At 37.2% G+C, this 26,258-nt stretch overlaps 1 protein-coding gene and 1 pseudogene across 4 annotated transcripts in view; both read right to left on the bottom strand.

The window, feature by feature from the left end:
* The window catches only part of FOXJ3 (forkhead box J3), a 212,635-nt gene that overhangs the window by 17,699 nt on the left and 168,678 nt on the right, over positions 1-26,258 (bottom strand). For all 4 annotated transcript variants that reach the window (XM_037827526.1, XM_037827527.1, XM_037827525.1 and 1 more), the window contains 5 exons: positions 11,838-11,966; positions 8,658-8,829; positions 5,476-5,892; positions 1,615-1,716; positions 1,001-1,192 (listed from right to left, as the gene is read on the bottom strand). In XM_037827526.1, the coding sequence (XP_037683454.1) occupies positions 1,001-1,192; positions 1,615-1,716; positions 5,476-5,892; positions 8,658-8,829; positions 11,838-11,966 (1,012 nt within the window). The remainder of the gene's footprint in view (positions 1-1,000; positions 1,193-1,614; positions 1,717-5,475; positions 5,893-8,657; positions 8,830-11,837; positions 11,967-26,258) is intronic.
* Positions 17,368-19,079, bottom strand: LOC119527474 (annotated as a pseudogene).

The following is a 26,258-nucleotide window of genomic DNA, read 5'->3' as shown; positions in this document are numbered from 1 at the left end:
CAGTTAATACTAAGTACTTTCTATATGCCAGGCATTAATGAGGCCCTTGTAAGGATATAATGTATTGAAAAAACAAGTCACCAGAATCAAATAGCTACTGAGGGTTTCAGGCTAGGTAACTAAAAAGGGAAGAAAAGCAGTTCAAAATGGAAGAAGCAAAGATGATGGAAGATTTCTATTGTATCAGAGGACACAGAAGTAACAATTTCATAAAAAGAGATGCAGCCTGAATGACGAGCTTGAGAATGTGGGAGGACAAATGGTATAAAATAATACTGGATAATAGTCAAAGAAAGCCACTTAAGATAGAGAGAGAGAGCTTGTTAGCATCAAATGTAAAACCAAGGTAAAAATACAGAAAAAAAGCACACTTGAGGATAAAAGGCAAGTGATCAAAATGGAGAGAGAAAAAACTTGGATATTAAACTCCTACAAAATGGAAACTTGAGAAAAAAAATGCCAGCACCACAACCAAGAATAGAAAAGACAGTTGAAAAGTAAAGACTAAAGGAAAAAAAGTGAAACGAAAAATAACAGAGCAAATATTCTGGACCCAGAATAAAACATCAACAAGACTATTTACCATTATGTCTACTCTTCAAATACTTCAAAATTTGTAATAATTTTATCATTCTTAGAATATATATAAGATACTTTTCACAAGTCTATATAAATTTAAATTTACATAACTTCATAACTATGTTCCTATAAAGATAAGTTAAGTATCTTTAAGACATTTATTTCTTGATAATAGTTCATGAAGGAAAGTTAATCCTAAACAAAATCATATAAATCACAACAGAAAAACATACAGTCTCTTTACCTCAATTTTTCTAAGATGCACCTAAGATACTTTCATGTTTTCATTCATTTTTCTTACAAATAGAAAGGTAAATGGATCACTGTCACCATTAACAATGCACCAAGTTGTCTAAGACAGTTACTGAGCTTCATATGAATAAGAAAAAGAGAAAAACAAGAAGAAAATTTAAGCTCATACCTGTTCCAATGTGTTGGGAAGGTTTTGTTGGATGCATGGCACCATGACAAACATTTTGCTGAATATTACTCTGTGAGTGTATAAGGCCAGTTTGTGTAAAGAACTGATTAAGAGAAGAACAGAGATCAGCAAATTGAACTTGATCTAAAGACCAGTTCTTGAGATCTGCCTGTCTCATACTCTCCATCAAACCTGTGAGGAGAGCATTAGAAATACAATTAGTATAGTTCTGCAAACACTGCAAGGAAAACAGCCAGATATAATATTTTTCAGCCCACAAAACTTCCACTGGCTCTTTCAAGATTATGGCAGAGATTTGCCAATGCAAAGAAATTAAATTAATGAAAATTATTCAAAGTCCAATATTTTTAAATGTGGCCAAATTTCTTTCTGAACTCTTATCTATGACCCTAGGCTACATCAACTGGTTAAAAGACTTCACTGTGAATTTTGCAAGTGTTGCTTTTAAGCATAGTACCAAGTGCAAAAGAAATGTTATATGTTTACTTCTACTTCAAAAAAAGTAGTATTTCTACTACAAAGAAACCCATAATCTACCAGAGAAAATAGGATCATGTGTATCTCGTTATATGTCAAAAGGAATCAATACTTACCTTGGAACTGTGAAAGGTCTACGTCTGACCAATTAACACTGCTGGCAATTCGACAGCTTTCTTTTAGCATATCAAGTGTTGCATACCAATCATTTGAAACACCTATAAAATTAATATTGACAATACTAAAAATCTTGGATGGCAACAGTTAGAAATGCATGGTAAAAGAAGACAATGAACCCACTTTATTGCTGACAGTGTACGATCCCTGTTGAGTTTTACAAAGGGACCCACACCCATTGTTATACTGGAACAATCTGCTCTGTGAGGCAGGCAGGAAGTGTATTCTATTTTACAAATAAAGGAAACTGAACCCAACGAGGTGGCATAACTCAGCAAAGTCACCATGATGGATCTACAACTTGAACCCAAGTCTTCTAAGCTCTACTTAGAAGGAGCTTACAAACTGTCATATCAAATTTTGATGTCAAATTTGATGCTGCTCTTTATATTTGTATACTACAAATAAATGATCAGGCAGGACGAGTCATTCAAATCGGTTTTTCTACTCATATAAAGTTCATTTTCCTGTCTTGTACTGACCTTTTAAAAGACATGTTCTTCATAATGTATAGAGGTAGGTTCATATTTAGAAGCAATACACAGTATAATTTAAAGCACTGGCATATATATGTGTGTGTGTATATCCCCCCACAAATACTATAGGGAATAACCAGAAAAGAGTGAATTGGAGGTTAAAGAGAATGAAAGAAAGGTTAAATTAAACAGTATTTAATAAGTTGATGCTTCTTAAAAGGAAGCCTTAGGGGAGAAAGATGCCTTAAGAGTCTTCCTGCCAAAAAGGCAGTGAGGGAAAGGGCTGAAACTTCTTTAATAAAAGCTGATGAATTCATGTCAGGGAATTCCTAATCATAAAAGGTATCCCGTGATATAGTATCATCAAGAAAGTTAAGACTCCAGAGCACTGTATGTCAGCAAAGTGGCTACCAGTCAGGGGCCATGAGGAAAGGGCTGCCCTCAATGAGAAACTGCTGAATACAGGAACAAATATCCTCCATCCAGTGACTGCTGCCAAGTTACTCTGTATTTACAGGATCACCTGGGGTGGATGAAGTAAGAACTAAAGAAGAATTTTTTTTCTGTTACATCAGACAGTTCTTATTTTTAGCAGATAAATTTTGGCTACTTGATTTACAAAACCCTGCCAATTGTGGATTTTTTAAACAATGAACCAGAGAGGGCATGACCCTGCCCCCAGGCAACTCATAATTCAAGGAGAAATCTTGGGGGGGGGGGGGGTTAAATTAATGCCCCCAAATAAGCCAAACACTCAAGTCTAACAAACTTTCAGATCCTATGCTCCAGGAAGAACTTCATAGATAAAGAAATCAAAGGTCATAGGAATCATCGGAATAAAGAAACCTAGGTAATAAAATAGCCAAAGCAGTACTAGAACCCAGATCCCCTAAGGCAAACACAATGCAGTTAGTCAAAAGCAAGGGCAGCACAGTGACCCAATGAAACAAAAATATGCCAAGGAAGTAGGGCACTCTTCCCATGACTGATTTTTTTGATTGGGGACAGGGGTGTGTGTGAAGGGGGGACTCCTTTAATAAACACAGTCTTAGCAACACAAAAACAAAAATGATCTCTGCAGAGAGTGGTTGAGCAAACCCTCCCCACTCAGTAAATGTATGCTAATTTTAGTGCTTTTAGAATTTTAGAACAAATGGTATCACAGGATTTGAAGTGAAACAGATCTGCGTATAAATCCCAGTTCCACAACTTATTTAGTAATGTGATCTTGAGCAAATTGCTTAATTTCTTTGAGCTGCACTTTTCTGATCTATATAATGTGGCAATTTTATCTGACCTGGGAGGAAAATAAGAGATAATGTGTCTAAACTGCCTAGCATATAATGAGCACCCAAACAACTATTTGTTCCTTCTTTCCATTCCTTACCTGTTAAAGACAATGAGCTTAGTCCCAGCTTGTAACTGAGAAATTTATAATTCAAAGAGATTCATTACTATAATAGCTACAATGATTCCTAACTCCCCAAGGTAGAAATTTACTTTCCTTCTCTATCAAGCTATCATTGGTACAGTAGGCCACTAGGGGCACATCGTGGATTGTTTGCAGCTGTAATAGTACTATTCCCACCCCACCCCCATTCCCACAATCATTAGAATTAAGGAAAAGAAAGGTATAACCAGAGCACCACAGACTTCTACTGATAACCAATCTCAACTATCATTAGTCTCTCCCCCAATCATATTTATTAAAGGCTTAAATTTCTAAAGAACATACTGTCATTAAAAAATAAGCAATAGTGACTGACACTAAAACAGAGTTATAAAAAGTGTTTATATTATATACCATTTTCCCTGCCATGTATCTAAAAATCATTTCAACATGTTTTAGAAGACATCCCATCTAGGCAGGAACTATAACCAACTTTCAGTTTTATTCTAGAACCTACTTAGAAACAGTAATCAGGAAAATAAAATTGTTAAAACAAAAAATTAAAAACCTATTTATGACATTTTTTAAATAGGCAGAGGATTTTGTTGTTTTTCCAAAACAACAAAATCAGTAAGAAAAAATACTATGAAGACACCTTTAATTTTAGATTTTAAGGCCCCTATTATCTTCGCAGATAATTATGGGGTAGGAAGGAGGTATGACATAAACTCTTATCAAGAACTTATTAAGTTCCAGGTACTCTGTTATGCATTTTTGTATTTTATCATTTAATTCTCCCAAAAACCTTGTATTATTTTTTCCAGGTTATAAATAAGGAAACTGCCTCGAAAAATTTTAAACATTTTTACAGCTAAGTCACAACATAAAAAACAGTCTGGACTATCAAAAGCTCACTTCCCTGACACAGTCTAATTGCTTGACCAATGATCAATTTTTAATTGGTGATAAAGGAATAGCACTCTCTGGCATTTAGAAATCATTCCTCCAGGACTACATTCTCATCAGTGAAATGGCTGGTAAGTGAACAGCCAGGCATGCTGAGGAAAAGATCTGTACTTTGCACAACGCCAAGGGGGCCATATTCACCCTGTAGTATATGTCCAGGGCATTCCTTGGAGTTCCGCAGTACAAAGACTGCCTAGCCCATGAGCAACGTCAGTTAAGCACCTCACTAGAAACCATCGTGACCTATCTTGAGAGCAATAGATATTTTTCAATCAGGTTATGAGGAAAATTTTGTAATCATTTTAAGATGAGATATTTGGCAGGAATAAGCAAAGAAGGGAAGACGGAAAATATTTACTGAATACTTAAATGTGAGATTCCAGTCTGGGCATTTCATATTTGTTATCTCAATATGATCCCTGTAATAACACTGCATACCAGTGCATTTTTTGCTCCATTTTTATAGATGAGAAAATAAGGCTAAAAGAAGTTAAGTAATTTTGCCCAAGAACCTAAGTGCCAAAACAAAGATTCAAATACAAGTCTTTCTGACATAAATCTATGCTCTTTCTTCTACACTGCACTGCATCATGATAGTTTGCAGACAGACTGTATTTTTCATTCTCTTTGCAGATCCTCACAAAAACAATTCTGATGGGCAGAAGGACAAAATAAGAGTTGAGACCAAAATGTGCAAGGGTTGCTGAGTATGCCATGTTGCCACTATAAATTTTAAACAAGAAAATCTCCAGTTCAATCTACAGATTGAATGAGTTGCAACTATAGGATTACAGCAAGGAAACACAAAAGGCAATTAGAAGAGTTTTGGTAATAGATACCACATGAATCTCAAATAACAAAAGGCGATTAGAAGAGTTTTGGTAATAAATACCACATGAATCTCAAATAACAAAGGACAGATCCTAATTCACAGTTAGCCAAACACAAGCTAGAAGACAAAAACTTACCAGAATTACAGGATACCTGTTGTGGGGGTGGGGGTGCCTGATGTGTTAACGTCTGATGTTGATGGTTCGGATGGTGCTGCATGTGTTGGTGTGGAGATGGGTGCTGAGGGTGAGGGGATTGGAGCTGGCTGTGTTGCTGTGGATGCGGTGCTGGGTGCTGGGGACGTTGTGGATGCTGTGGTAAACCATGCGGTCGATGGGGTGGATGTGGAGATGGCTGTGTGTGCATCTGGGGGTGAGGCAGTGAGACTTGTGCAACCGAATTACTGCCTGCAGTGCTGAGGCCACTGCCATGACTATTGGACAGGTTGCTTTGGTTGCTGTGTGGGTGAGAGCTCACTGTACTGCTAGGAGAGTGCTGATAGGAACACGAAGTATGGGACTGCTGGGAAGATTCAGAAGGGATGTTCATCAAACCTAAAAACAGTCAAGAGAGAGCAAGATCATTTGTGGTCAGATTTCAATTGCATTTTTATGACAAACATTTGCAAAATTATGTACAGAGCAAACGTGTATGTCATCACGAAGCAATTCTGGTTCAGTTTAACAGGTGTTTATGGAGCAATCACCATGCACTGTACTCCGGGGTTACTGAGAAGAGTAAGAATTATCTCCTGCCCTTGAGAAGCTCATGGTCTAGTGGAAGAGACAGACACTTAACAAGAATATATTCAACAATAGAAGTGCTAAGGCAAAAGTATAGAGGGGATTACAGGAATAACTTTGCCTCTTGCTGTTTAGCTAGCAAGGGACTGAAGATAGAAACCTTCCTCAAAAAGACAGTACCTGAGCTGAGTCTTGAAAGATGAGTAAATGGAAAAATGGAAAGGGTTTTAGGACACACTAAGGATGGTTCTCTGTAGACCTGAAGACCAAGGCTTTGACAGAAGAGGAGGCTGAATCAAGACCAGTTATTTGTGATCTTCTTTGACTACTCCATAAACTGTTTAAGTTAGGATCCTTAAGACTAAGAAAAGAAGCCCAGTTATTGGCAATCTTCTTTGACTACTCCAAAGACTTTTTTTTTTCCAAAAACTTTTTAAGTTAGGATATTTAAGACTAGGAAAAGAAACGAAAATAACAATCTCCACTGTTCTTCATTACTCTTATGGAACATTCCTGAAACATGTACAGTTTAGGGGTTAAAAGTACATGCTTTACAGCACCGGAAAGTAGGGAATTTAAGTTTCTGCACTGCCATTTACACACTATATAAGGAAGTTACTTAACTTTTCTGAGAATCTTACTAGGGCCTACTTCATAGAGTTGTTGTGAGAACTAAATGCCATAGTGCAAGTGCAGGATGAGCTTAGTAATTTTTAGTTTTTGCTATGAAGATGATGATTATGACAGATGTGCACTATGTCAAACATAACATATATTTGGTTTGCAGGTAAATGTTAGTTTTAATAAGTCTTACTGCAATTTTCCTTCTATATAACTAGGCTACTTTTGTATCCCAACAGATGGTCCATACAAAGATAAAATTATTCTAATACTTGTCATTAATAATAAAATTGTATTTGAGTGCATTGTAGGATAATATTAAATCCTAACATGTTAACGTTTTATAGTTAGAAGAGTTAATAAAAGTTCTTGCCTTGGCCCTGAGAAATGGTCATTTACAGGGAATCTATAAGTTATTACACTAAGATCAAAGAACACAGTAATTTACTTATCTATTTCCAATAAAATTCTTGCATTTTAAGAGATCAGATTTGATCTATACCAACATTTTCAAACCATTTCTACATTAAACAAAACAAAATATTTCTTAGAAGCTCAATATGTAAAACTGATGAACATAAACCTGCTTTTTTTGAAACCAGGGGAGAAGTCTGCCTGCTAGGTGTCCCTCTTTATCCACACACTTCTCCTCCAGCAGCCTCCAAGGCTTTTACTAAAGCCAAAGGCTCTGCAGAGAACAATTTGAAAACCATTGATCTAGTCCAATCCTCTTTACTGGACAAATGGAGAAGCTGAGGTTCGGAAAGGTGAAGTTAACTCAGCTGACTTTAAGCTGGAACCTAAACTAGAAACCATGATGTTCTTTTTATTATAGTGTGATTACATGGTGTTATGGTCTTTAGAAATTGTCCCCATTGTTATTTCATACCCAGTATTTTTCTATTGTGATCACCGAGGTTTGATTTACTCAGCAAAGTCTTATATATTAGTTCCTCTGCAATTTCACTGACATACAATTATGACAAAATTTGAGAAAATATATGAATCATAACTTTAAATTCAAACACTAACCGTAAGAAGCCACCTACTGTAACAGCTAGCTACTATTCATCAACATATACAACATTTGTTTACAAAATTAACTTTCAGATCATCTGACCAATGATAAGTATTAAAATGTAAACTCTATAAGAACACAGATTTTTGTCTAGCTGATTCACTGCTGTAATCCTAGTGCCCAGAGAAATAACCAGCATGTAGCAGGGTCACAAGAAATATCTGCTGAATGAATGTTTTTAAGGAAGCTAGCATTCACTAAAAGAGAATTTTACAGGTAATCTCTCTTGAGTTGGGGTACAAATCTTTCAAAGTAATTAGGAAATGCTTCATAGTAGAGTTCCCAACAGAATGCAATGTCCTGACCATGTCACAAGACTAAAACTAAACCAGCAACTAATGGGACAATAATACATTACAGCAATAATCTAGCACTGGTTGAGAAGTAATAATGTATCTCAACCAAAATCACTTTTCATGTTAAAATATGATCTAAGTATGTTTTATAAAACATGACCCAATTTGTTCACTTTTAAGTGCTGCACACTAAATCACAGATTTGGTGTCACCACACTCCAAAACCTATCTCTTTGCTTTTACCACTTCAGAACACAAAGGCAAGGCATATCTATTCTTGTGATGCAACATTCACTGATCAAACACTTCACATGCCAGATTAATCACTAATTAATCATGGCAGTCTTTCCCATGTAACACACAGATGCAGTGCCAGAATCCTTCAACACAGTGCTCCAGACATATATATAGAGAGAGCACAGTGAAGATGCAGAAGGCATAATATAATTTATTCAATCCTGATTATGATAATAATCTTCTAAGGTGAAGAAAATACAAAAAGCTGCTCTGTGGAAATAATTACTAAAAATAAAAATTTTCAATAAAAAATTCATTTTTAGAAAACGAGATAAAAAACTCACCTTGTTGACTAAGTGACTGCTCAAAAACTGACTTATACAAGCTCCGAAATGAGGCACTGAGATCTTCAAAATTATACTCTGAGAAAAGTAGTTTGTCTCGTTCTGGTAGGTTGTATTGTGGCTGCTGCTGAGGAGTTAATGACTGAGAGACTGGTTCTGGATGGTTTGATACCTAACATTAAAAGAAAATACTGATTCAGTAGCTCTGTCTCAGAACTGGGTTTGTTGCACAAAATATCCAACTGAAAACATTAGTACAAACACTGGAATCCAAAGAAAATAACTTCCATAACTGCATTTGCCTTTCCCACCCTCCATTAAGTTTGATACAATAAGAACAGACTTAAGAGCTTGAGGAAGCACAGAAATATAATCCAATGCCCACATTTCACAGAGGAATGGAAAGAGTTCAAAGTTGTTACATGACTTGCCCAAAATCATACAAATAAAGTGACGAGCTAGGCCTGGAACTCCTCGTTTCTGTAGAACCTTGGTATTTATTTGTAGAGAAGCAATTTGATCTCAAAATCCACTATCCTAAGAAGCTACTAACATGTATCATTCGTTTACTCATTAATCTTCATACATTTAAACTCAAATACTTTTGAGTACTGTGAGTTAAATTGTGTGCATTGCCCTAAACAGCAGTGAGCTTCAATACACCCCCCTCGTAATTTCTAGGACAATTTTTTTAAAAACTGAAGTTGAAATAAAATGATAAATGAAGGAATAAAACAAAGGATATTCTAAGGAAAACAGAATAGATCAGGACCATAAGCTATGCAGTGGGAAAAAGCTCTATGAACACCTAAAAACCGAGAATTATCTTTGAAGGTAACACAAGAAGAAATAAAATGAAAGATGATCAGTTGTATTTCTTAAAAAAATTATATCAAGAGGTGGTAAACTACCTTTTTTTTTTTAATGCTTTGAAAAATTAAGGTATGCTCACACAATGGACATTTATGCAGCCATTCAAAATACAGTGACATCATGGCCACCTTACATGTCTCCACATAGGTAAGACTCAATCACAGGCTGGCCTAAGCCTTGATTGAACACCTGTGATTATCAGGGACTATGGGATGACAGCCTGTTTTATGAGAAGCAAATTCTTATCCACCATTTTTTATCCACCTCCTTATCTTGTGGGAGGTTGCCAAGCAACAGTTTCTCATTTTGTCTCCCTGGTTCCAGTAAGGCATGGGACTTTCTGTCCAGCCCTTAGGGTATAGCTGCAGGTTACAAAATTGCTTAGCTTCACTACAAGAGAAGTCACCACCCTTGTGGAGTGTCATCTGGCTCCTCTAGTTTGCGGTCATCATGTGGGATGTGGGTGGCTGACACAATGCTAATCTGGCTTATGCTGTCTGTTTAAGTAATAAAACTGTCTCAATCCATTGGGATTCAATGTGTCCTTACAGGCCAAATCTATGGAAGTGTGACAAGCCCAACTAGAAACTGCCACCATGCTGCTGCTTAAGGACAACCTGACTGACTGGCATCATGTTGTTAAATGGAAAAAGCAGTCTGCAATGCCTGGCTTTTAATATGGGAGTTTAACCCCATTTTATTTATTGGTCTTACTGATATGTTTGTTTTTACTTGTGTCACCTAAATGCTTCAATTGTTATTTTTCTTTTATTACACTTTGTGATACTGGACTCTGTGTTCTTTGGTTTCTTGTGGTTTCAAGATTTTTTACATTTAAATTATTACTTTGCTTCAATAGTCCAACTATTCCTTTTATATCATGACTTTGTCATCACTGAATACTTTAGTTTCAAGATTCATCTCTTGGTAAGGATTTCTCAAGAAGTGCATGTGTAAACAAAGGTAGGGATACTCTCTGAGATCTGCAAATCAAAGAATGTCTTTCTTTCGCATTCACAAATGAATGAAAATGTGGCTGAGAGCACCATCTGTAATTCCAAGCTTACTCCCTCAAAACTGTATAAACTGCTCCATTAGCTTCTGTCATTGAAGATTATGGAAAAGAAGCTCTGATTTGTGCTATTTTGAATGCAATTTATTCCTCCTGCCATGGTATTTATATGGGTGATTACTTCTGAAATTTCAAAATATGTCTACCCTATATCTAGATGTAGGGCTTTTATTTCAGTAAGTTTTTCTAGAACGCAGTAACCCTTTTAATCTTTATTTCTTCTTAAAATTGCTTCTGTTTCAACTATTTGGGTTTATTCTGCAGGAACAACTGTAATTCTCAATCTTCTATACCTATTGTTTTCTTTTACATCATTTTTATTTCTTTGTCTATTTCTTCTGTACTCTTGGGTAATGTTTTAATTTTTTTTCCCAGAGCAATGATACCAGTTTTGCACGATCAACGTTCCTTTTTCTTGCATTTAATGCGAATTTCAATTCTGCTCTCAGTATTGTTTTCTTATTTCAGGTCCCTCCCTTTAAATCTTTGTCCTGTGTAAGTTTTTTCTTATTTACTCATCCAATAATAGGGAGTGATCTGATGAGATCAAATTTATACCAATAGTGTGTGTAGCTCTTGGGTTCTGTTCTCTGTTCACTGGGGAGAAGGATAGCTACCAGAGCGTTTCAAAGAAATACCAGATAGCCCAAGGATCATGTTTTTGTAATTAGGTAACAAAACAGCACAGGAACAAGAATACTCACACAATAGTCCTTTTATAGCATAACTTTGTTTCTCAGACCAAAATTGAAAATACAAAAATAGTTAACGATTGGATACCAAGCCATGCTAATCTTTGGGGATAACAGAATCTCCTTTTCAGATCTATCCCAGAAAACAAGTTGACACACATCCTCTAAGCGTTTTTTCCCCCCAAGAAATGTAGAAAATTCAACAAATGTAGCTCTGCTACACTGAAGTACAGTTTTATGGGGTTTTTTCCTATTCACATTGCTTTTTTACTTGGACATGGAGCAGATGGAGTAAAGTAGACAAAAATATGTAACAGCACAACTACATATTTGTTTCTAACTTGGCAAAATATAAGTACGCAATGAAAACATATCAAGGTAGAAATCTGCTCTATTTAAGTCTGAATATATTCATTGAAGTTAATGAGTTGCTTAAGTGAGAAATACACAACTTAATCTTTCATTTGCATTTCACTTACATTTGGTTTATTGTTAAGCACTAAATGAGTAGCTGCCAATGAACCTCACTTCACCAACACTTACCGGTGTATAACTATGCACACTTCCAACACTGTTCAAATTAACAGATGCCAAACTCTGATCTGAGAGACTGTTGTTAAGGCTACTGCGTGGGCTATCACTACCATCCTGATCAGCGTTGTACAATGTTACCTAGAGTGAAAAGAAAAACAACTGAATAAGTAGTACCAACTACAATGAGTAGTTTTTAAGCAACTCGACAAAAATTCAACTGAGCTGGCATATGGCAGGAGACAAAAGTATTAGTGGTCTTTCCTCAAGTGCTTATCCCAATTTCATGCCCCTCTAATGCTAACTCCATGTTCACTATGAAATAATTTTTTCAGTAGTCTCGAACTAAAGTACACATACTATTTATAGGTACATAAATATAATTTATTATCAGGTATAATTAGTTCATCAACAGTTAATGAGTTGAGATTAGATTTTTACTATGTTAAATATTTCTACAATGCATAAATTTTTTTTCCTCAAACTTAAAAGTAAAATTGCTGTTAACTTTCTATCAAAATCATAGGCATCAAAAAAAGTTTTTTTTTTTACTCAAAGGCATTATAGTGTTTATAATAATGAAAATTGGAAACCTGTGTGCAAAACATTTGCAAAATAATCACGATACAAATTTAAAAAACAACATGTTAATATATGCATTAGACGTGAATGACCATAACAATGGTTAATTGGCAGGGGTCTGTGGGTTGCTGAAGACTTTCACCATTGATAGTGTATAGTTTTACAGATGCTTGAGTTTATAATAAGCATCACTATTTTAATAAGGAAAAAAAAGGAATTTTTAAAAGAGAAAACTTGTCTAACTATCCTTCAAAGTTCTGTTCAAATGCTACTGCCAATTTTCCTTTCTGTGCTCCTACTTACATGAGAACAACTGATACATTTGTTTCTTTAAGGTCTACTTAAATTTTAGCAAATTTTTATCCCTACTAGACTGCCATAAGTGACCACAAACAGAATAGTGCTTTCTGCTTGTATACAGTTAATAAATATTTGCTGAACTTAGTAAATAACTGAGCTAATGTAGTAAATAACTGAGCTATCACTTTCCTTCTGTTTGTGTTGAAAACGAAGTCATGCCCAATGCTCACAAATATTTGCCAAGAGGCAGATTATATGGAATACTAGCCATATATGTCTTTATATTCAAGACAAAATCAAACTGTCCTGCATTCACATCAAATGGGAACAACTGTTGTGTCTAGGGAAAACCTAAGAGAAAATAATTTAAGAAAAAATGAGGGAGAATAAAGAACACTGGCAAAGATTTTCCTGGTAAATACTTCCAATATAAATTTCATAAAATTAACCTTTATGGGCTCCTAGGAATAATTAAAAAGGTATAAAACAATACCGTATCAACAAATCACAAGCATCCCATGGTCATTTTCTTGTCTGCTCATTCTACCCCATCAATGTTTAGTTACCTATCTCTTAAAACGAAGGCACTCTCTATTATCACAAGCAACTCCTATTTTATTTGGAGGGAGGATAAACATTTACTAAAACATATACAGAGAATAAAATGTGCAAACTATTATCCTCCAACTTTGGTCTCAGGAACCCTTTACAATCTTAAAAACTGTGGAGCCCAGGTGCTTTTGTTTATGTTAACATATTTAGCAATAATTAGCATATTAGAAATGAAAACTGAAAATTTTATTAATTCCTTTTAAAATAACAATTACATGGTAACAAAAAATCTTGTCCCCTAAAAAATAAATAATTAAAATAAAAAGAGTAGATTGTTTCACATTTTTGCAAATCTCAATGTCTAGCTTAATAGAAAACAGCCAGCTTCTCACATCTACTTCTGCATTCAATCTGTGGCATATATGCTGTTTGAGTGGAAGTATATGGGGGAAAAAAAAATCCAACCCAGCATCACTTAAGATACATATTTGGAAAATGGAAGAATATTTTTATCAACTTTCCAGATAATTGTTGATGGGCTTTGTGCTGGTTTGAATCTGTTACGTACCCCACAGTGGGTATGGGAAACTGCAACCCATAGCATTCTTTGAAATTACCTATATAACTGCTTACAAAATTGTGTTACTATCTTTCCGTATATATGTTACATTTTACAATATGGAAATAACTGAAATTGTGGAACTGTAACCCATAACATTCTTTGAAATTTGTTCTCTAACTACTTGTTAAATTGTACTTTGAACATTATCACTGTTATGTATATATGTTAAAATTCACAATAAAAAAAGTAAGCAAAACAAACAAAAAAGACTACATTCTTTTAATCCACTCTTGTGGGGGCAGACCTATTATGGGTGGGATCTTTTGATTAGGTTGTCTCCTTGGAGATATGACCCACCCAATTGTGGGTGGGAACCTTTTTAATTAGATTATTTCCATGAAGATGGGAACCCCATCCATTCAAGGTGGGTCTTACTTAGTCTACTGGAGTCCTTAAAAGAGCTCAGGGAGAGAGAGAGCTCAGAGCCAACAGAGACCCAGACGATTGGACATGCAGCCAGAAAGAAGTCTGGAGATGCTAAGCTAAGAGATGAAACCCACAGTCTAGCCAGGAGAAGCTCAATGAGAACCCAGAGACGCTTAAAGAGAAAGCCACTGGAATCAGAACCTGAAAGCAATGCAACTCAGGAGCAAAGGACCAGCAGACACCAGCCACATGCCTTCTCAGCTAATAGAGGTGTTCCAGACACACTGGCCTTTCTTCAGTGAAGGTATCCTCTTGTTGATGCCTTAGTATGGACACTTTTATGGCCTTAGAACTGTAAGTTTGTAACCTATATTGTATCCCTTTTATAAAAGCCAATCCATTACTGGTATGTTGCATTCTGTCAGCTTTAGCAAACTGGAACAAGTTGCTTTGATATTATAGCAAAACACAAGTGGTAATTTCTTAAAGATTAGTTGTGCCATGGAATCTAAAACCATATCAATAATTTTTTTGTACTGTGTTACATTAAAATCCACTGTTCTACCCTGTACTTTGAATAATTCTTTTATCCATGGATGACTTTATAACATTGTGCACTGGTCATCTGAAAAACTGGAGCACTAAATTATGTAATTCCAAATGTTTCTGCTCTAATCTTTGTTATTTCTTTCTTTCTGCTTTCTTTGGGATTAGTTTGCTGTTCTTTTTCTAGTTCCTCCAGGTGTGTAGTTAGGTCTTTGATTTTATCTCCTTCTTGCTTTTTAATGAAGGCATTTAGGATTACAAAATTTCCCTTTGCTGCACGGCATAGGTTTTGATATGCTGTGTTCTCATTTTCATTCGTCTTGACATATTTACTGATTTATTTGCAATTTCTTCTTTGACCTCACGATTGTTTAAGAATGTGATGTTTAACACCCATACATTCGTGCATTTTCCAGTCCTTTGCCTGTTGCTGACTTCCAGGTTCATTCCATTATGATCAGAGCAAGTGCTTTGTATATTTACAATATTTTTAAATTTATTAAGACCTATTTTGTGACCTAACATTCTCTATCCAGGAGAATGATGCATGAGCACTTGAGAAGAATGTATATCCTACTGTCTTGGGATTCACTCTTCTGTGTATGTCTCTTAGGTCTAGTTCATTTATCAAATTGTTTGAGTTTTCTATTTCCTTACTGAATCTCTTTCTAGATGTTCTATCTATGAATGTCAGTAGTGTACTGAAGTCTCCAACTATTATTGTAGAAATGTCTATTTCTTCCTTCAGTTTTGCTAATGTTTGCCTCATGTATTTGGGGGCACCCTGGGTAGGTGCATATTTATTTATGATTGTTATTTCTCCTTGTGAATTGCCCCTTTTATTAATACATAATATTCTTTGTCTCTTATAACAGCTTTGCATTTAAAGTCTATTTTGCCCAAAATTAGTATAGCTACCCCAGCTTTTTCTGGATACTGTTTGTGTGGAATATCTTTTTCCAGTCTTTCACTTTCAACCTATTTGTATCCTTGGGTCTGAGGTGAGTGAGTCTTGTGTAGACAGCATATAGATGGCTCATATATTTTTTTTTAATCCATTCTGCCAATGTGTGTCTTTTGATTGCAGAGTTTGATCCATTCAAATTCAATGTTATTACTGTAACAGCAGTTTTTACTTCAACCACTTTATCCTTTGTGTGCGTGCGTGCGTTTGCCATAAAGTCTTTATTATCCTGAATATAAAAAACAGAAGTCCTCTATAATATAACAGTTGTTTATATGGAAACATTTTTTTAAAGTGAAAAAAGAAATATTTCCTAGAATAAAAGATTATATGCTAACAGGTACCATAAAAAAGTAGAATTTTAATATTTGACAAAATGTCTGTGCAAAGAAACAAATATATAAACACATTACTGCTACATTAAGGCAATATGAAAAGTACATTCAGAAATTTCAGTAAAGTGACAGTGTAGATTTCTAGCTTTAACTTAGCTAGTATTGTACCTGATAAGGTCATCTCGGTTTCCCTACATCCTAGAAAACTTACTAGCTGACCAGCATCCAAAATGCCCAAGTGGGAGTGGAAAAAATGTTTAAGAATACAGAAACCCCTCCAAAACAGAGGTGACAACCAAAAGTTAATACTTAAGCATTTACCCCTCACCCCTCAACATCCCCCCCCCCCCCAAATAAAGTACACACTACCTAGGATACTTATGATAAGGCTGTAAAAGTCTTGATAGTTCAAACAAAAGCAACAGCAATGAGTGAAGCTGGAGTGTGTGTTTGGGAGAACTAAAGAACTATCACAGATTGGACACAATGAAAATTCAACTCTAAGTGAGAGCCATTTCCCTTCCCAAGGAGAATGTGCTCTATTTTCAATTAATCTTAAAAGAAGATATTTCACCAAATCAAGAGTCCCAATGTGTGCTTGACCACCCCAAAGAAATCTCATAACCAAAATGGTAGCAGTTTACAACTGAAAAGTTGGAAGGGAAGGGGTGGGGAGGGATGAAGGCAGGGAAAAGGAATAAGAAGCCATGCACTGAGATATCTATTTTCTACTAGCCAGATGGATTTAAACCCAACAACTTTGTTGTCAACTTTTTAAAAGTCACAGAATTAATTTTAAATCTGTTTACCTTCCAATCATTCTTGAACAAGTAATAAAAACAGAAATGAGATTAAAACAATGACTACTCCTTTCAGAAAAATTTTCCTATTAAAAATATTTGGCACTCCATGACAACACAAAAACAACCACATATTCTTAAAACAAATTCTTTTAAAATCCACTTCAGGAAGAAAGCCGACCTGAAGATACAGGAAGCAGACTTACAATCTAATTTCCTAAAAGGTACCCACTTTTTGGCTATATTGCCACTAAACAGACATCAAAGATGATTTTACTATTCCTTTACTTCATAATAAAAAACAAAAGTCCAGGGAATGTGTCTGGGTCGCAGTGATCTTCCTCGTTGCCACCACTGGAACTGTTGCTTCCATGCAAGGCATAATTGCAGTGAGGAGTGGTTGTATTCTTTTTTCCCCTTACCCCATCCCCACCCCTTTTTTCAAACTTTGCAGAGCAGATGGATGTTGGAGTAATTAATTTCTCCACGATCTATTGTTTTTATAGTTCATAACAGTGCAGTTCATGGAATCATGATACATCAAATATGTCCCTAACAGATTAGATTACAGTTAGATTGAGAAGACTGGTGTGGGTTGGAAGACAGATGTGCTGAACAACATGTTCTACATTCAGTCTGCAGGCTGGACGGGACTGTTAACTGGGCAGCACGGCTCTCACAGCACACAGTATGGCCGCAAAGACAGAAAATAAAGAGTTGATCTCTTCCTCACAGCATGGCTTCTTTGAGCTTGACAACTCCTGGAGGTCCCTGGTCTGCTGGCAGCTAAAGCCTTCGCGGCTGCCGCAGTTCACGTTGCTTTCCGAGGATTTCAGAGGAGAGCTTGGAGGACTGAGGTTGCTTCTGGAAACAAGGTCCACAATACCAGTGTTGTAAAGACCCCTCTCGGTGTGGTCATATACCTCTTTTCATGTTCTTTTGATATCAAAGACATACTTCTTGCCAAGGTTAATATTTTCATTCAGAAACAAAGACGCAAAGTGGCCCTTTAAGTCTCGACTGCACTCCCTCACGATGGCACTCATCACCATGTCACACCTGTAGAAGGAATGTTTCAGTTATTGCTGGGTAGAGGCCACTGGCTGCCCTGGAGTGGATCATTTTAAATAAGAGCACAATGTTATATCCAGACTCCTTGGTAATCATCAAGTACATGTTCTTTCCTGACTGGGTGGCCATCTGCACCACAGGGTATGCTATCCTATTAACTGGGATAAAGTAATCTTAAAAATGGAGATCCCTTCCGGTCCAACTCCAGTGAGGGGTTTCTGCCCTTCGTTGTCCTTCACAGAATGCCATTCTACGACACAGTTTTCCATTGCCGAAAACAATCTTCAAAACCTTGTATTTGGCTGAAGCCTGGCTGATCCCCTCCAACTTCTTATGCTTTGCAACAATGCTACTCAAGGCAACACTCGAGAGCTCCTTTGCACACAGCTACTTGTAGTTATATTGGTTGTGTTCTGATTGCAGTCTCCACACTTGGTCTGGGCCAGGAGGGCTCTGAGTTCCACTGATTGCTCTGAGGAACACTGGAAGTGGTCTGCCAAGAGGGCTTCTTTTGTGAGCAAGAAAAAGATATGCCTTGTCTGCTCTTGTAAAATAAGATCAGTTTAAGCCGCTAAGGGGCTAGCCCATGTATCTGCTGGGAGATCCGGTTTTCTCAGATTTAGCCATAAACTTTCACCTTCACTACCCACAAACTGCAGTCCAAAATAATCAACTTCAATAATTCCCAATCACCTGCACACCTGGCTGAGGCAGTCCTCGTCATTGGCTTTCGCCCCCACCTCCACTCCACCAATACCATGTCCATCCTTGTCACACAGCACAGCATGGCTGGGACCGCCACTGCCGCCTCCTCCTTGGTGTGCATGGGACTGCCACCTCGCCATGGTTCACACCAAACCCCAGATCTGGCGAGGGTTGCCCCTCAAGAGGCTGGAGTCCTGTGGACACACCCCTGCACCTGCAGCCACCACTCCTGTGCCTGTCACTCCCTCTACTCCCTGTTGCTCGCACTGTCCCAGTACCTGGTGGCAGCACCACACTCCAGCAGCCAACTCCATTTGGTTCTATATATCATATCTTATTTTTGTCTCTCTTTTTACTGTTTTAGTTACCTTTACTGATAATCTTCATTTCTACATTCTCTTCCAAGCCTCTCTCTCCTGTCCTTTCCTTTCAGTCTGCAGGACTCCCTTTCGTATTTCTTGTAGGGCAGGTCTCTTGTTAATGAATGCTCTTAGCTTCTGCTTATCTGTGAATATGTTAAACTCTCCCTCATTTTTGAAAGACAGTTTGCCAGAGACAAAATTCTTGGTTGGCAAATTTTCTCTTTCAGTATCCTGAATATATCATATCACTGCCTTCTCGCCTCCATGGATTCTGATGAGAAATCAGTACTCAGTCTTGTTGGGCATCCCTTATATGTAATGAATCGTTTTTCTCTTGCTGGTTCCAGAATTCTCTGTTTATCTTTGGCATTTGACATTTTGATTAGTATGTGTCTTGGAGTAGGCCTATTCGGATTTATTCAGTTTGGGATATGTTGTGCTTCTTGGACCTGGATACCAATGCCTTTCATAAGAGTTGGGACATTCTTGGCCATTATTTCCTCAAATATTCCTTCTGCCCCTTTTCCCTTCTCCTCTCCTCCTGAGTCACCCATGACACAAATGCTTGTGTGCTTCATACTGTCAGTCAGTTGCAGGAGACCCTGCCCAATTTTTCCCATTCCTTTCTCTATCTGTTCTTTTGTCGGTTTGAACAGGGATGCTCTGTCTTCTAGCTCACTGATCCTGTCTTCTGCCTGTTCAAATCTGCCTTTGTGTGCTTCTAGTGTACTTCTAATTTCATCTGTCATGCCTTTCATTCCCCTAAGATCTGTTATTTTTCTGTGCATGCTTTCATATTCTTCGTTATGCTCACCCAGTGTTTTCCTAACATCCTTTATCTCTTTAGCCATCTTCTTGAATTTGTGTAGGAGATTTGGTTGAATATCTCTGATTAGTTTTTTCAGATTCTGTTTCTCCTCCAGCTTTTTGATTTGCTCCTTTGACTGGCCCATATCTTCTTGCTTCTTAATATGGCTTATTATTTTTTCCTGATGTCTGGGTGTCAGATTATCTTGGTGAGTTTACTCTTAAGGGTGGATTCCCTCTCTTGTCAAAGCTTTTGTTGTTGATTGGGTTTGTGTTAATGCCCTTCTCTGACACTTGGTTTGTCAATATTACCCAACCAGGGTTGGGCCAGGAACCCACAAAGGTGCTGAACACCAGCTCCACATGGCCCCAGGGAGAAGGTCAGGTAAAGATGCCTAAAAGCCTTTAATTCTGCTCCCCAATGGTGCACTTTTCTGGCCTGCCAAGCATACAGCCCTCTTCACCCAAAAGCCTTTTTCAGATGTCTTCCTGGAGGTGCGTTTTCTTTGCCTGCCAGAAAATGGCACTCTTTGGCAACCTATTCCCCTCTGCCCTCAGAAGGCAGGCTCTATTATCTCCCTGCCAACTCCAATGGTGCAGGTGTGCCAGGTGGGATGGGCTAAAACCACCAGTGGTCCCAGCAATCTAAATTCACTAGCCAAAAGTTGGCACAGTGCCAGAACATGTCCCCCCATTCTTGGGAGAGCAGACCTCTGCTGCTTTTTTCAGTCCAGAGCTGCCTGCCCACCAGAGACTGGAGACCCACAGATTTTCTGTCCAAGAGTGGGGGATGGGTGCCAGGATCCAGGCTGAGGGGAGTTACTCAGGATCTCTCACTGCAGCTTCTCTGTCTCTTTGCCCCACACTTTCCTAGGTGTTGTAGAGCCTCCCCCTATCCCCAATCTCCAGAGCCCCAGATCCACTGTTGTGGACAGTTTCTGCCTGACTCCTAGTTTTCTTTTCTCTGGGAGAGAAATGAGCCCAGCCTCTCCCTAACCGGTCATCATGGAAGCTTCAATCAGATCTTCCAAATATTGACACATTTCATTACATAAGAACAACAAAAATCACACTAATCAACATCACCAACAATCTCATCAGAAAAGTCTTTAAAGACTGAGTAGCTATCAGGCTTGATGTGGTGGATACAAGTTTTCTAGTTTTAATTTTTGTTCACATTTTATGACTGGCAACAGATATTGACAATTGTTTTCCTTAAAGTGACAAGAAATAAAATAATGTTCATTTTCAAGAAAACATCTGCCAAATACCCAAATGTGAATAGCCATTGTCAGCTGTTCTTTCAAACAAAAACAGTGATCCATGAACAAAGCAGCTTATTTAGCTTCCAGAGCAAACAATAATACAAATGCTTTTCCTTCAGACAATCACCACTGTACTTCAATATACAGAAGAGCTTTAAGCATACTTGCCATTTCATCATACAAAATATTAAAAAGACCTACACCCAAAGGTCACGACTTAAAAAAACTATTTTCTCTGCTTTACTGAAGATATTCTTAAGTAAAACTAGCAATTTTTTTAAACTGAGGGTGTGTGGCAGTGAAGAATACAATGACTACTAGAACAGTTTGGTGCCATTGCCTTGATCTGTGCAAAGGTGCCAGTAGTTTTACATATCATTGCTTTTGCTGTCTCAGTGCAAATGCAAATACATATTTAAAAAGGCAAATAGTATTATTAAAATAGTTTTGACCAAATGGACTCCCTAAAAGGGTCTCAGTCACCCAGGGGTCCATAAGCCGAATTTTGAGAACCACTAGTATAGAACAGTACCAGCATCCCAATTGTCATCCACTAGCCAGTAACTATCTATTCCCTGTCCACTATCCCAGGTAAACACCATACAGACTTCTATCACTATTAATTTGTCTTCCCATTCTTGAACTAGGTATATAATGAATAATACAATATATACCCTTTTCTTTCTGTCTTCAGTAAATTTAGCAAAGGGAATACATAAAACTTTTTTCTTCTGTTGCATTAATATCTATTCTTACTTTTTATTATCTCCTTCTTCCCATATTTAATCAACTTTATTCTTTTTTGTCCAATCTAGAACTTTGTCTTTTTATATTTATGTCTCAGATGCACCTGGAATTGATTTTTGTGCATGGCTAAGGTGACTTTTTTCCCATTTGGGTATCAATTGATCCAGCACCATTTCCTGAAAAAAAGACATCTTTTCCACACTGAATTCTGTTCCACTGCATCTACCTGTCTATTCTTGTGCCAATATCATAGTTTCAGTTTCTATAATGTTTAGTCTTGGTAATTCCTAATATAACTAGATATAAATACTACATGTTTTCCTTTTCCTTTGGTCCCATCTCTTCTTTCTTTCTTTGTGTTCTATTTTGCCTACTTTTGGAATTTACCAAGGATTTATTATTTTTCCTTATTAGTTGTATATTCTTTTATTTTTCTTTTAGTAACCTAAATCAGTGGTTCATAAGGTGTGGAACTCATACCACTAATCAGCAGCACCTGAGAACCTGCTAAAAACACATTTTCAGGGCCTACTTCAGATGTAATGAATCAGAAATTCCCAGGGTGGAACCAGCAATTGGAGTTTCAACAAGTCCTTCAGATAATGTTGACGTATGTGGAAGTTTTAAGCACAACTACCCTAGATTTTCAACATGCCCTTGACTTAATGCTTTTACTACTTCCCAAATTATGCAAAGACCGACTGCATTTATTTCCTATTGCCCTGAACTAATAATGTTGTCAAGTACTTAATTAATTCTCTACATATTTTAGACCCACAATGCTTTGTACTACATAACAGCACTGTTACTGTTTTAAACACTTAAACATATATCTCAGACTTACTGACAAATATACCCTTTTGGTGCTCTTCATTCTTTTCTGGCTTGGGATGATTTTCCTTTCAACTCCCTTCAAATCCTTTCAGATTTTGTTTTCATGAAAACCTATTTTTTTTTTTACAACTTCATTTTTTCACAGAAATTTTGGCTAAATTCTAGATTGGCAGCTACTTTCTTTCAACGCCATATGATGGTTTACATAATTTCTATTCAGAAGTCAGTGTCTGACTTACTGTTTCTCCTTTGAAGCTGCCTGTTTTGGGGGGGAGGGTTCTTTTTGAGTTTGATTTTTTATTTGCCTGATATGGTTTCGTTTGTATTAATCCTTCTCAGAATTTTCAGAACTTACATCCACATCATGTTGTCTTTCATCAATTCTAGAAAATTAAAATACTGCTTCTTTTCTACTCATGTTTTTCTCTCCTTTTGGAAGACTAATAAAAATTTTGTTAGACCTTTTCTCTTGGTGATATTTAAATCACACTCTTCTGAATTTCCCATTCATTTTTTTTCTTTTGGTGCTTTAATTTGCATATTTTCTACTGATCTAGCTTCCAGTCCACTAAATCTCTTCTCTGATGTATCTAATCTGTGGTCAATCATCTACTGAATGCTTAATCTTAATTATTACACTTTTCAGTTTTGCAGTTTCCTTCTCATTTTTCCATCAAGATTCCAGTTCTGCAGCAAATTTTTAATAATTCATCTATTTTAAGGAACATCTTAATCACAGTTATTTTAAAGTCCATATCTGATCATTCCAATATCAGGGTCACTTATGGCTCTGTTTATACTGTCTGTTTTGTTGTGGTTTTTTATTCTCTTAATATTTAGTTATTTGGTCCTGTTTCCTGGCATGCCTGGAAATTTTTAACTGAATGCTAGACTTCATAAAAATTTACAAAAGCTCTGGATGATGTTATCTCCCGCCAGAGAAGATTACGTTGTCTTTTGGCAAGATGAGTATTATCAGCATTATCACCCTAATACCAATATGGCTGGTCTATTTTGGTTTGCTCTTACTCACAGAAAATAACCCTTCTTAGGGATCAACTTGGATGCCTGGGGTGTTTACCATGGCTCTGTCCTCCTTGAAAGGCCCTGAACTACAATTTGTCACCCCTTCTCTGTGAAACCAATGAATTACGGCTATTGAAAAATCTACTCAGTTTGCCTGTGTCTGACACCAAGTACACAGAGTAGGAGTCTGAAGATGCCTTGAGTGTATACTGCTTGCAAAAAGTTAATCTCACTTCTGGAATTCCTCAGGGTCTTTGTTCCTTAAGTCCTGACCATCTGGTAGCCCCAAACTCCAGTTTTTTTTCCTCCCCAGCTCAGTGACTACCTCAACCCCTAGCCTACTGCTTTCTCTTCAGCCACTACGCCCTGCACTGAGAACTGGGAAATGTTTTAAGGAAAAATTTGCAGGGCTTATCTCAATGAATTTCCCTTTTCTATGGGATCTTGGCCCCTTAAGTCTTGGCTACCTTGGTCTCCAATGTTTCCTTTTTCTGGCGGTGGGGGGCGGAGGAAGCAGCTATTTTAGGCAGATTTTTTCAGTTGTTCTATGCAGATTGTAGCTATTCCATCATACCTGGAAAGAGAGGTCCAGTAACTCTAGCTCCTTTAACCCTCACATTCATTTGCTCAAGAAATCCTAGAAATTCTTCCTAATTGTTTCCTAACAGTGAAGCCGTCTATGGTTAGCACCTCAACATCTCTTACTTAAGTAACTGCAAAAAGAAGTATTGGATGATATTTCTGATTTCAACCCATACGTTTCATCAGAAATGCTCCAGTCTAGACGGACATCAATAGGGATGATTTTTAAAAGTACAGGCTCCTGGGCCCTCTCCACAATAACAGAGTACCTGATTTGGTAGACCTGCAATGGAATCCTGAAATTATGACCACCACCAAACACACACACACACACACACACACACACACACACACACACACACACACACACACACAATTCCCTAAGTGATTTTGATGGAATCATTCCATGGATTGGTGTCTGGATAATCATTACTCTATACCTCAACTGCCAATTTCCCTTCTAAACTGTTGATCTGATTATGTTATCCTGACTATAATGCCTTCTCTCTGTTTACTCATTGTGCTGGCTTGAATGTATTATGTCCCCCAGAAAAAGCCGTGTTCTTTGATGCAATCTTGTGGGGCAAACATTTTGGTGCTGATTAGATTGTGATTCTTTGAGTGCTTCTGTGGACATGTGCCCCACCCAACTGTGGGTGATGACTCTGATTGGATAATTTCCATGGAGGTGTTGGCCCGCCCATGCAGAGTGGGTCTGAATTAAATTACTGGAGCGCTATGTAAGATCAGACAGAAGGAGCAAGCTTGCTACAGCTAAGAGGACACTTTGAAGAACACACTGGAACTGAGAGAAGAGCTTCAGCCTACAGAGACAGTTTAAAGATGGCTATTGAAAGCAGACTCGTGCTCCAGAGAAGCTAAGAGAGGACAAATACCCCAAGTGCAACTAAGAGTGACATTTTTGAGGAACTGCAGCCTAGAGAGGAATGTCCTGGGAGAAAGCCACGTTGAAACCAGAACTTTGGAGCAGATACCAGCCACGTGCCTTCCCAGCTAACAGAGGTTTTCCAGACACCATTGGCCATCCTCCAGTGAAGGTACCCGGTTGTTGATGACTTACCTTGGATACTTTATGGCCTTAAGACTGTAACTTTGTAACCAAATAAACCCCCTTTATAAAAGCCGATCCATTTTTGGTGTTTTGCATTCCAGCAGCACTGGCAAACTAGAACACTCATTATCTTTCTTTTTAAAAATAAAAATATCCTATGTGTATTATATTAGTTTAATGGTATATATATGTATTTATGTTTAGGTGAGTGAGTGAGTAAGTGGAAAAATGAGACAGAGAGAAAAAAGAACAAGTGAAAGTCAGAGGAAGAAAAGATAAAAGCTAGAGGGAGAGGGCAAGAGCAAGGTTGAAAGAGAGTTGTGAACATGAGTTTCAGAGAGGTATGGCTTCAAGGTGCTCATAGTCTAGTAGAGAAAGAAATAAATGTTAAGAACTGAGTTTTAATCCATGAGCCTCCCAGAATCTTTTCAGGGTTTTGAGATGTGAGATTCAGAAATTACCTTGTAAAGAAGAAACATCTAGGATGAGTAGAAAAATAGGGGAAGGAAACAAACAAACAAACAGACAAAGGTACCCAGTGTTCTTTTTTACTTCAATTGCTCTTCTTCACTTTAATTATTATTCTTGTTATTTTTGTGTGTGTGCTAATGAAGGTGTCAGGGATTGATTTAGGTGATGAATGTACAACTATGTAATGGTACTGTGAACAATCGAATGTACGATTTGTTTTGTATGACTGCGTGGTATGTGAATATATCTCAATAAAATGAAGATAAAAAAAAAAAAGAAGAAGAAGAAATATCTATATCTCACTAGGTACCTGGCACAAAGTTTTGACCCTTGCATTACAAAAATTGCAGCAGACCACTACATACTATTTCTAGATATGTAGCACCTAGATTCGAGTATCATAAAAACAGGTTGAGCACCATTT

The sequence above is a fragment of the Choloepus didactylus genome, chromosome 2, assembly GCF_015220235.1.
Source record: "Choloepus didactylus isolate mChoDid1 chromosome 2, mChoDid1.pri, whole genome shotgun sequence".
Classification (NCBI taxonomy): Eukaryota; Metazoa; Chordata; class Mammalia; order Pilosa; family Megalonychidae; genus Choloepus; species Choloepus didactylus.
This window is presented reverse-complemented; position numbering and strand designations above follow the sequence as displayed.